The sequence below is a fragment of the Aquarana catesbeiana genome, linkage group LG01 (assembly GCF_042186555.1).
Source record: "Aquarana catesbeiana isolate 2022-GZ linkage group LG01, ASM4218655v1, whole genome shotgun sequence".
Lineage (NCBI taxonomy): Eukaryota > Metazoa > Chordata > Amphibia > Anura > Ranidae > Aquarana > Aquarana catesbeiana.
Window position 1 is genome coordinate 832,792,761 of NC_133324.1, and position 12,420 is coordinate 832,805,180.

The window sequence follows — 12,420 nt, forward strand, 5'->3', positions numbered from 1 at the left end:
CTTCCCTGCTTGTAGTACATTCATATAAATGCAGCGCTTGGCAGGTGGTTCTAGGCCCGTTTAAGAACTTTATGCACATATATAAAACAAACACCCACCTCCAGCTTGGTGTAGCAATTAAAAAGAAAAAAAGACGATAAAAATGCACTCACTAGTTAAGTGGATTAAGACTTGTCATAAACGCATATAGATCACCATAGGGTCACCGTGAGGCTGCAGAGCTCGGTAGGCAAGCAGCTGAATGAAGCAGAGTTCTTGGTGGAAGTAGAGCTGTCGGGCTTCAGGATGGAACATAAGCAGCAAGATGGCTCCAATCAGCACCTCAGCTGGGTAATGGTGACAGAAAGTGAAGGGGGAGTGGCTACATGTTTCAGGGCAACAGGACTTCCCCTTTATCAAACCATAGGAGGAGTCCTGTGGTCCTAAAACATATAGCCATGCCCCCTTCATTTCTTGTCACCACCACCCAGCCAAGAGTGATGCTGATTGGAGCTGTAGCCATCTGGCTACACCTAGATGCCGCTGCTGCCTATGTTCCAGCCTGAAGCCTGACAGCTGTACTTCCACAAAGAACTCTGCTTCATTCAGCCGCTTGCTTGCCAAGCTCTGCAGCCTCACGGCAATAGAGGTCTATATGGGTTTATGACGAGCCTTGATCCACTTTGAACTAGTGAATGCCTTTTTGTGTCTCTTCTTCATTTTAATTGTTACACCTAGATGGTGGCACCCTCTTTTTTGTGTTTTTATATAACTTCTCTTAGCAGACTATCATATCTTCTTGGCTAGCACATGCCAAGGAAAATAGCTTTTCTACATCCAGCATCTATAGTATGTGAGCATAGCCAAAAAAGTTATTTTCTATATTTTAGCCATAATGATAGCCTTGTCCTCTGCTGACTTCTAGTGATCCAAAGCCAAGATGGACACAGATAACTAATTATTCTGATTGTCGGTTTAGGAGATCACCTATTTTACAGATCAGCCTGTCAGCTTCAGAAACAAAGAAATTCAAACATTAGATTACATTAGAGGACACAAAGCCCTTGCCTTTAGAGCCCTTGCACACTGGGGCGGGGGGCGGCGGTAAAACGCCGCTATTATTAGCGGCGTTTTAACGTCGGTATGCGGCCGCTAGCGGGGCGGTTTTACCCCCCGCTAGCGGCCGAGAAAGGGTTAAATACCACCGCAAAGCGCCTCTGCAGAGGCGCTTTGCCGGCGGTATAGCCGCGCCGTCCCATTGATTTCAATGGACAGGAGCGGTAAGGGAGCGGTATACACACCGCTCCTTCACCGCTCCGAAGATGCTGCTGGCAGGACTTTTTTTACCGTCCTGCCAGTGCATCGCTCCAGTGTGCAAGCCCTCGGGGCTTGCACACTGGATACACAGCAGCGGCACTTTCGGGGCGGTTTGCAGGCGCTATTATTGGCGCAATAGCGCCTGCAAACCGCCCCAGTGTGCAAGGGCTAGAAACATGTTTATTTAAAATCCAATTCTTCCCTAATTTTATGGATGGGTCATATGGAATCATCTATTACCCCAAACTTGGAGAATAAAGACGTACAGCTCTGGTTGTCTATTCAAATGTACAGTAGAATACCTTGCCTAAAACTGAACCTTGGTGTAATTCTTAATGTAGAGGATCCCTTGCACACAATGCCAAGACTGTTTACATCCATAGCATGTTGTCCGAAAATAGATTTTAGTTGATGGCACTTCACATTTGCATGTCTCTGCACTTGTCCAGGATCTGGTACTTGGCTTCTAATTCTCACTGCTTCTTATTTTCTGTTTTTCACTACCTTTCTAGTCTTGTTTTTTTGTGTTTAAAACTCAGACTGATTATTACTTTTGCTGCACATTTGGTTAACATAAAAGTTGTAAATGTGCATAAGTGATTGGGAACTTTTTTTTTTTTTCTTTTTTGGCATGAAGAGCTTTATTTAAAAGTGCATGCTGCTAACAAAGAGCAAACATTTATTTGAATGCACTATAACCCCTCAATGCATGGTGACTGTTCTCCAGTGTTGAAAGGTAAATTTTGCTGCATTTACCCCCATAAAACTATGTATTGAGACCTTACAAAAATAAGTATACAATGGTGGCCTGTTAAGTTCCTAAAGCCACACTAGATATTTTATCTGATTTAGATTGCTTAAAAAGATGAACAAGCTAATCAAACCTTACTTGGTTCCCTTTTTATCCTTTGAAATATTTTTTTTTATATCCCGTTTTCTGCACTGTTTGGGGTTTACTTGTTGCATTTTTTTTGAACACTGCAAGTCTAAAATATTTGAATATACAGTGGTTGACTCATTTTTTGTTTTACTTTTGCTAAAGTTTGTGTGTTGTGTGTGTTTGTTCATTTTCTCACCCTGTGCTAATTGTATTCCGTGCTTTCTTCTTCCACCATAGTGAGCCTCAAGCCATGTGCTACATTGAAACCTCTAACTTGGATGGGGAGACTAATCTCAAGATCCGCCAGGTAAGTAGAGTTTTGCCACATATCGCTTCAAAAATACACACATTTTAAATGGACAAAAATCTGTTCTGTCCATTCGCATATTTTCATTTTGGTTAGATATTTAGTGGTAGTGACCAACTGGCGATTTATACCTCACAGGTTCTACAGTGAGTTTGCTGGTTGTAGCCATTAAGATGTATACCAATCAGCCATAACTTTATGACCACCCACCTAATTTTGAGTAGGTCCCCTTTTTGCTGTCAAAACAGCCCTGACCCATAGAGGCATGGACAAGACTGGACCTCTGATGGTTGTTGTGGTATTTGGCACCAAGCTTTCAGTAGCGGAACCTTTAAGTTCTGTAAGTTGCGAGGTGGCACCTCCATGGATCGGACTTGTTTTGTTTAGCACATCCCACAGATGCTTGATTAGATTGAGATCTGGAGGCGTTGGAGGCCAAGTCAACAACCAAACTCCTTATTGTGTTCCTCACATCGTTCTTGAACCATTTGTGCAGTGTGACAGGGCACATTATCCTGCTGAAAAAAGACCACTGCCTTCAGGGAATACATTTTCCATGAAGGGGTGTACTTGGTCAGTAAAAATGTATAGGTAGGTGCTACATGACAAAGCAACATTCACATGAATGGCAGGACCCAAGGTTTCCCAGCAGAACATTGCCCAAAGCATCATACTGCCTGCTTTCCTTCTTCCCATACTGCATCCTGGTGCCATCTTTTCCCCAGTTAAGCTGCACACACACACCTGGCCATCCACATGATGTTAGAGAAAATGTGATTCATCAGACCAGGCCACCTTCTTCCATAGCTAATTTTTGATGCTCACATGCCCATTGTAGGCGGTAGTAAAGTTATGGCTGATCAGAGTAGTACAAAATGTTTCTCGTACCAGATCATTCTTGGAAGAATGTGTTCACTGAGCATACTTTTGCATCCAATGTAGAGATGCGTGACATAAGACCAGAAAAAGTACCTTTCTTTCCAATCCTATCAATAAAAAAAAAGAAAAACTCCGCTAAGCTCAGTTATTTGTCAAATTGTTAAAAATGATGCCAAGTTACAGTTTTAGAAGAAAAGAAAAAAAGTAACCCTTTTCTCCTTTAAATATTTATGGTTTCCCATTAGTTTTAAGTGCTAGGGCCCTTGTGTTAAGATACTATTTTTGTTCCCTAGTTAGTTAGAAACTTAGTTGTGACTGTTCCTTAGCATGTCATACCCGATCAGATACGAACAAGGAAGGAAAAAAACTTTTCTCCCATAATGCAGAAGGAACTTCAACTGCTGTACTCTATCTGACCACACACTTTTATAATCTCCTTTTAGATTTACTAACAACTATGTAGTATGAAAGCCTGACTGATTGGATATTCTTTGTTTAGCTAGGCCCTAGCATTACAAGGTTGTGGTAAATTTCAGTGATACTAAAGTCTCTCGTTTTTGTTTTGTTTTTTCTTTAAAAATAACATGTCAACCTTACCTGCTCTGTGAAATGGTTTTGCACAGAGCAGCCTGGATCCTCCTCTTCGAAGCTCCTGGCCCCTCCCTCTCATCAAGTGCCCCCACAGCAGGCAGCTTTCTATGGGGGCACCCGAGCCGCAGCTTCATGTATCCATTCAGACACGGAGCTGTGGTTTGGCCCCGCCCCCTCTCCCGATTGGCTAACTGGCTTTGATTGACAGCATCAGGAGCCAATGGTGCCACTGATGTGTCTCAGCCAATCAGGAGGGAAAGTCCCGGGCGGCCGAGGCACTCGTGCACATCGCTGGAGGAAGATGTGGCTCAGGCAAGTAAGGCTGCTGCACACAGAAGGTTTTTTATCTTAATGCATAGAATGCATTAAGATGATAAACCTTCTGCCTTTACAATCACTTAAAGGAAACTGTGAAGAGGTTACACAATCTGTTGTGACGTGTGTGGCCATGTTGAGTGATGTGAGGGGGGGGGGGGGGGGGATGTATCAGACACCATTCACAATGTCAGGACTACAGATTAACTGCTCTGCCCTTTCAGAGAAAGGGGAAAAAATGATATGGTTGCATTTAATTATCTCACTAGTTCTTCCAGTTTGTGCTCTGTACTGCTCAATTCTACAGACTATACTGACTAACGAGACTTCTGTGACCGCTAAACAAATTTCTCAATTGGCTAATCCTCATCTAAGGACAATTGGATAGAAATTATTCTTTGAATAAAATGTTTGATTTTCTATAATGTATAATATTCTTTCTGTAGGGTTTGTCGCTGACCACAGAAATGAAGGACATTGGCACGCTGATGAGTTTGTCTGGAAAAATTGAATGTGAAAGCCCAAACAGACATCTTTATGATTTTAATGGAAACATCCGACTGGATGGACACGGGTTTGTAATTAAACTTGCTGACAACATAACATTAATCCTAGTTCTGTGTATGTATATATGAATATATTGCTTTTTAATATATTTATAAATGATATGGGGTTTGGGATTAAAAGTACCATTTCAGTCTTTGCAGATGACACCAAAGTCTGCAGTGGAATAACGTCCTTACAGGATGCCTGCAATTTACTAGCTGACCTCAATGCACTGTTTAAGAGGGCAACTATGTTTAATGTTATAAATTTAAAGTTATGCACTTGGGGGCTAAGAATATGCATGCATCATACATACTAGGGGGAGTACAACTGGGGGAATCAATAGTGGAGAAGGATCTGGGTGTTCTGATAGATTAAGCCTAATAATAGCAATGCCAAGCTGCACTTTCCAATGCAAGCAAAATCCTTTCTTGTATTGAGAGGTATGGACACCAAAGAGATAATTTTGCCCCTGTACAAATCTTTAGTAAGATCTCATCTGGAATATGCAGTTCAGTTTTGGGCACCAGTTCACAAAAAGGATATTGGAGAACTGGACAAAGTGCAGAGAAGGGCAACCAAACTGATAAAAGGCATAGAGGAGCTCAGCTATGAGGAAAGATTAGAGCAGGGGTAGGCAACCTGGGGGCCTCCAGCTGTTGCAGAACTACAAGTCCCATCACGCCTCTGGGAGTAATTGTAACTGCCAGCCTTGCAATGCATCTAGGGAAATGTAGTTCCACAACAGCTGGAGGGCCCCAGGTTGCCTACCCCTGGATTAGAGGAACTGAATTACTGGGGGAATATGATCAACATGCATAAATACACAAGTGGTCCATATAGTGAGCTCGGTGTAGAGTTATTCACTTTAAGGTCATCACAGAGATCAAGGGGACACCATTTACCTCTGGAGGAAAAGAGATTTAATCTCCAGATACAGAAAAGCTTTTTCATAGTAAGAGCTGCGAAAATGTGGAATAGACTCCCTCAAGAGCTGGTTCTGCTTTAAGAAGGCCTGGATTTTTTCCTAAATGCACATAATGTAACTGAATACTAATATTTATAGGTAAAGTTTATCCAGGGAAAAATTTGATTGCCTGTTGGATCAGGAAGGAATTTCTTTCCCCCACTGGTGAAAATTGGATCATACTTTATTGGGGGTGGGGGGTGTTTGCCTTTCTTTGGCTCAACTGTGGGTATAGGATTGTAAATATGGAAGATTTGTGTCTTTTTTTCAACCAGATTAACTATATAACTATAAAGGTAGCATCCGGTTTAGCTGTGTTGGATTTTAGGTGAAAGGTACATATACTAAAAACCAGGACCCCGTATCTTTTTCTGTCACATTACAACACACCTCTAAGTTGGATTTCTGAGCTTTTTTCCTGCACGCTCCTCTAGAGTGATGCCTGCCCAACAAGACATCTGATTACTGTTCTGATAACCTGTTTCAAATACATGAGCACCAGAAATCCACAATTTGGCTATTCTGTATAAGGTATTATATTGGATTGTCAAAAACAACTGTTTGTATGCTGTGACCATAGAACTCCTCAAATAGATTTTATATATCGTTTTTTTTTTAAGTTTTGTGACAGAATAGATCCCATTGGATTTCTGGTACTCCCCAGATTACTCGAATTGTGAAGTCCGCAGCATATCAATCACTCTGTACACCCTGCCTTTAATCCTTTCCTTGCTCTGCTCACTTTCAGTCACTTCTCTTTGAGCTTGCCGCATCCTTCATATATTTCATCTCCTTGGATTTTTTCAATCGAAAGAGTGCATCTATGCTAGTACTAGGTGTAATCCTTGTTTCTGACTTCTTTCACTCCCACACCCAGTCACTGTCCAAATCTTGCTGCCTTCACCTCTATATCATTTATAAAATACCCTCCTTCTTAACCAATGACACCACCAAGCTACTAATTCACTCTTGGTTATCTCTCACCTTGACTGTTGCACATCCCAGCTCAGTGGCCTGCCTTTTACACAGGCTAACCCCCTTCTTTCTATGATAGTCTATAGTGTGTGACTCATGCATCTTATCAAACGTTCAGTGCCCACCACCTCTGTGCCAACCCCTCCACTGGCTTCCACTCACCCAGTGAATTCTATTCAAAATACACCACCATATAAAGCCATCCAACAGTCTAGGTCACCAACCTCGTCTCAAAATATCACCCACGCTGCCCGCTCCACTCTTCCCAAGACCTCCGGCTCCCTAGCTCCTTCATCACGTCCTCCCATACTCAACTCCCAGGATTTCTTTAGAGCCTCGTCATCCTCTGGGACTCCCTACCCCAGTTTGTCTATCATCTACTCCATCTGCCTTTAGGCAATCCCATGAAAACTCAACCCTTCATGGAAGCCTTTCTGGCCTCCATCTAATATTCTGTACTTTTGCTTTCTCTTTTAGTTAACCTCACATTATTACCTTTTCTATGCCATGCCCCTTTCTTTTATATTTTAAGCTCCCATTGAACCCTCTTGAGTTGTATTGTTACTGTATTGTCTTCCTCTATTTTGTAAAAAGCTGTGAAAACTGTTATCACTGTATAAATCCAGTATGATCTAAGCCCTTCGCTATATGACAACAGCACCAACTCCATCTGATCGATCACGCCCCAACGTCATATTTTTTTGTTTTGCGTGTTCCTTTCTCTGCTGCATGTACTTTCTTCCTGCTCATTTCCCCATCAGCCACATATCTGTTTTTCCCTCCTTGCTTCTCTCACTGCCACTTCTTTTATAATGTATCTGCAAAATCATTCCATGCCCATAGTGTAGCCATTGCCTAGCCCTAACCTTTTCCTTGTGAACTGTATTCTGTCCTTTTTATACAGCGTACTTGTTGAGGTATCAAATAATAAATCGGAATGGTTGTGATGAAAGAGGTTCCACTTTGCTTAACTTTCCATAAAGCCGTACATTATGTCAGTGAAGGGTACACTTTATTCAAATTTTATATTCTGTACCTTTGGCAAGGCCATACCAATGATGTGTAATAAGGTAGCTTACGTGCTCATCCCTCTCCATGGTATCAGAGAGACCTTCCTAATCCAGACAGTGTTATGATGGAGTATTGAATTTCACGCCAGTGATAAAACAAATGAAGCACTGTGTCTTGTAAAGGTCAGCCTGCCCAGGATATGAAGAGAAAATATTACATTTCACCAAATCCTCACACAGTCAAATATCAGCAACACTGGAGGTAATTTTAATGCATAATTTTTCATTCAGTATGCCCAGGATATGAAGATAAATTATTTTATGTCTCCTAAACCTTATACAGACCAATATCAAGAGATTGTTGTAATTCAGAATTTGCCATACATGCTTTAAATATTTCAATAATATTAGTTTGTTTGGTACTTTAATATCTTAGCAATGTGTGAAAAGATCAATTTGCTGTAAATCGTATTGTTAAAGTGATTGTAAAGGCTTGTTTAAAAAAAAAAAAAAAAAGCGTGTTATTACCTCCTCTGTGCAGTTGGTTTTCCACAGAGCAGCCCAGATCCTCCTCTTCTTTGGGTCCCATTTTGCTACTCCTAGCCCCTCCCTCCTTTGTGTGCCCCCTTAGCCAGCAGTTTGCTACAGGGGGTACCCAAGCCGAGTCAGAGCTCCATGCATCCATTCAGACACTGAGCCCTAACCTGGCCATGCCCCCTCTCTCCCCTGATTGGCTGACTGACTTTGACAGCCGCAGGAACCAATGGCGCCGCTGCTCTCTCAGCCAATCGGGAGGCGTGTCCTGGATGGCTGAGGGGATCGTGGACATCGCTGGAGAGAGAAGGGGCTCAGGCAGGTAATTGGGGGGTGCTGGGGAGGCTGCTACACACAGAAGGTTTTTTTATCTTAATGCATATAATGCAGTAAGATATAAAAAAACCTTCTGCCTTTACAACTCCTTTAATGTCTTTACATATAGAGGTTGTTTTATATATGTGCTGTAAGGCCTCATTCAGACGGGTGCTGGAACCTCTCCTGTGTGCATGAGGCGTTTGTTTTTGCGCCTGCATCTGCACCGGGTTGCATGCAGACAGCCCATGAAAGGGAATGCAGATGCAGCAGCTGTACAGACACGGCCACGTGTCATATTTTGAGAGGCGTACAGTAGCAGGTGCGCGCAGACAATGTACACTCGGGGCCGTGCACATAATAAGAATCTAAATAGTGTTAAATATATATACCACGCTGTGTGAAAAGATTAAGCAACCAGCATAGCCGAAGACAAGGAGCACATAAACAAAAAGGGAAAAAAATGCAGCGCTTATAAAGAAAACAAATATATGCATAAATGGCATTAATGAAAATGTCCACCATGTGAGAAATGACAAAAAACTGTGAAGACCAATTGGTCTAGTGATTAAGAACTCTGTCCAAATGTAGATAAGTATGGATCAGTGGACATCAATACAGGTCAATGGGTGAAGAAATCTTGTGAGAAAAACTACCACCAATTTTTTGAAGGCTTACCAGAAAGGTTGGACCTGAAGGGGCTTATACCTCTCAAGTCAAAAAGGCTTGGGTGACAAAACCATGATTGATGGAAAACCAAGGACAGTCCTGATAGCAACGATCTCCCTAGACTTGGTACGGTATGGGACATCAGTATATGTTCAAACGGACATCAAGTGAGATACAAATGATGGGAGGACACTCATGGAGGTATATCAGCTCACACGGTAAAACCAAAAGAACAGAAAAGGCTCCACATAGTGTGATAACATTTCAATTTGTTTAATTAAAAAAAAAAAAAAAAGATAAAAAAATTGAACACTCACATGTCAATTGAGAGTAAATCGCATAAGATGGCACAATGGCAATAGTGGCACTTTCAACCGACGCTTTTCGTCTAAATAGACTTCATCTGGGGTACAATTTTTTTTATCCTTGTTTTATTTAAAAAAATAAAATAAAATAAAGGATAAAAAAATTGTACCCCAGATGAAGTCTATTTAGACGAAAAGCGTCGGTTGAAGTGCCGCTATTGCCATTGTGCCATCTTATGCGATTTACTCTCAATTGACATGTGAGTGTTCAATTTTCTAATCTTTTTTTTTTTTTTTTTTAATTAAACAAATTGAAACGTTATCACACTATGTGGAGCCTTTTCTGTTCTTTTGGTTTTACCGTGTGAGCTGATGATATACCTCCATGAGTGTCTTCCTATCGGCTTTATCTCACTTGATGTCCGTTTGAACATTATTATTATTATTATTATTATTCAGGATTTATATAGCGCCAACAGTTTACGCAGCGCTTTACAATATAAAAGGGAGACAATACAGTTATAATATAATACAATACAATAGGATTAAGAGGGCCCTGCTCAGAAGAGCTTACAATCTAATAGGGTGGGGCAGGTGGTACAAAAGGTTGTAACTGTGGGGAATGAGCTGGTGGAAGTGGTAGGAGATTAGTTGGAGACGTGATAGGCTTTCCTGAAGAGATGAGTTTTCAGGGATTGCCTGAAGGTAGCAAGAGTAGGGGCTAGCCGGATAGATGGAGGTAGCGAGTTCCAGAGGATGGGAGAGGCTCTGGAGAAATCCTGGAGACTAGCATGGGAGGAGGAGATGAGAGAGCTTGAAAGCAGGAGGTCTTGAGAAGAGCGGAGAGGACGATTTGGGTGATATTTGGAGACAAGATTAGTGATGTAGCTTGGGGCAGAGTTGTGAATGGCTTTGTATGTTGTGGTTAGAATTTTGAATTTAATTCGCTGGGTGATTGGGAGCCATATGTTGAACATATGTTGATGTCCCATACTGTACCAAGTCTAGGGAGATCGTGGCTCTCAGGATTGTCGTTGGTTTTCCATCAATCATGGTGTTTTGACACCCAAGCCTTTTTGACTTGAGAGGTATAAGCCCCTTCAGGTCCAACCTTTCTGGTAAGCCTTCAAAAAATTGGTGGCAGTTTTTCTCACAAGATTTCTTCACCCATTGACCTGAATTGATGTCCACTGATCCATACATGTCTACGTACGGACAGAGTTCTTAATCACTAGACAAATTGGTCTTTACAGTTTTTTGTCATTTCTCACGTGGTGGACATTTTCATTAATGCCATTTATAATTATGCATAGTTTTTTTTTTTTTCCTTATAAGCGCTGCATTTATTTCCCTTTTTGTTCACGTAATAAGAATCACCTCTGACCAATTGCTGTCTTTTGAATATATAAAAAGGAGTATGATATAGGCTGAATAAAGAAGTATGATCCCGCGCCAGTAAAAAAAATGGGCCATTTATAGGCACTCTAGGAGGTAATCAGTCATTTTGGAAATTGTCAGTATGACCTGGCCAACCCTTCCTTCTCAATGGGGAAAAAAAAAAGGAAGAAAGACCAATTTGGTTCAGGGTGTCAATCATAAGAGTCTCCATACAGACTCCTAATCATAACTAAGATGACTTTAGTGAAAATGTGTTTTTTTTGTTTTTTTTTCCCTTCCACAATAGCCAAGAATATGATCGGGCAGTTTGCAGCGATGCAGTTCTCTGTGCCCCTTCACTGAAAATAGATCTCATCTTCCCATTTTATTTCAAGGCATTGTTTAGGAAATAGCCATTTATCAGGGTTTTTCTTTTAGTTGCTTCGTGGTGATTATAATGGTTTAGTATTCTGAACACAAAGTGTAGCCACTTTAAGAGGAGGGGGGGAGGGTTACACCCTCTTAGGGCAAATACCTGTTAAAGTTCATAGGAGAAACACGAATCCACGCTTTTTTCTGTTACAGCTAGTGCTTTGATTTCGTTTTTCTATTATGTTATTCTGTCACTTAAAGTGGTTGTAAACCTCAGACACGTAATATGAACAAAACGTTACCCTCTATAGTGTGTTCTTGTCTCAATCAGGAGCACTAAGTGTCTGCTGCCTCGTTCCTCTGCTATCCGCTTACTGGAAGTCCCATCTGACAAGTTTTTCTGACACCAAAAGAAAAATGGTGACAGGGGTGAGATCTCCAGTAGACTGACAGCCCCAGCTGTGTGGAAGGGGGTGGGGGAAGGCTCCCTCCCCTCCTCTCCAATCAGATGCTTTCCTCACTGATGAAACTTCAGCTCCCCTTCCCCTGTTTTTCAGAGCTGAGAGATCCTGTGAAGATCCTTCACTTTGAATGCATATAGGGGAAGATGGCTGTAGTTATACAGGTACAACTTATGTAGGAGGATTTGTTGTGATCTCTGTGCAACACCTGCGGCCAATCACTTCACTGGGTATATGTAAGGTTTTACAATCGCTTTAAAGGAAATCTTTCTATAGCGAAAGATATAGCCTGCTATGTAATTCAGAACTACTACACAGACTTCTGAGTTTGCTCTGACTTTTCTATGTATACTTCTAGAGGTTGATTTACTAAAACTGGAGAGTGCCAAATCTAAGGCTCTGTTCACATCTATGCAAATCGGATGGGTTTTAAACTGCCTTCGGTTCACATAGCGTGAACCGGCAGCCTTCTCCATGCCTCTGGTTCACACATGTGCGGGGGGCAGTGGTGGTGCAGTTTTAAAGAGTCCTGTGCGATTTTTCAGTCCGGTTCGAGTTCACTTTCAGGTAAAAATCCATCTCTTTATGAACCTTGTTTATGCACTGGTGCGCATTCATGTT

At 41.6% G+C, this 12,420-nt stretch overlaps 1 protein-coding gene across 7 annotated transcripts in view; it reads left to right on the plus strand.

The window, feature by feature from the left end:
- ATP8A1 (ATPase phospholipid transporting 8A1) overlaps positions 1 to 12,420 on the plus strand; it is a 339,326-nt gene that overhangs the window by 153,037 nt on the left and 173,869 nt on the right. For all 7 annotated transcript variants that reach the window (XM_073608500.1, XM_073608506.1, XM_073608505.1 and 4 more), the window contains exons 9-10: positions 2,414 to 2,483; positions 4,715 to 4,842. In XM_073608500.1, coding sequence (XP_073464601.1) covers positions 2,414 to 2,483; positions 4,715 to 4,842 — 198 coding nt within the window. The remainder of the gene's footprint in view (positions 1 to 2,413; positions 2,484 to 4,714; positions 4,843 to 12,420) is intronic.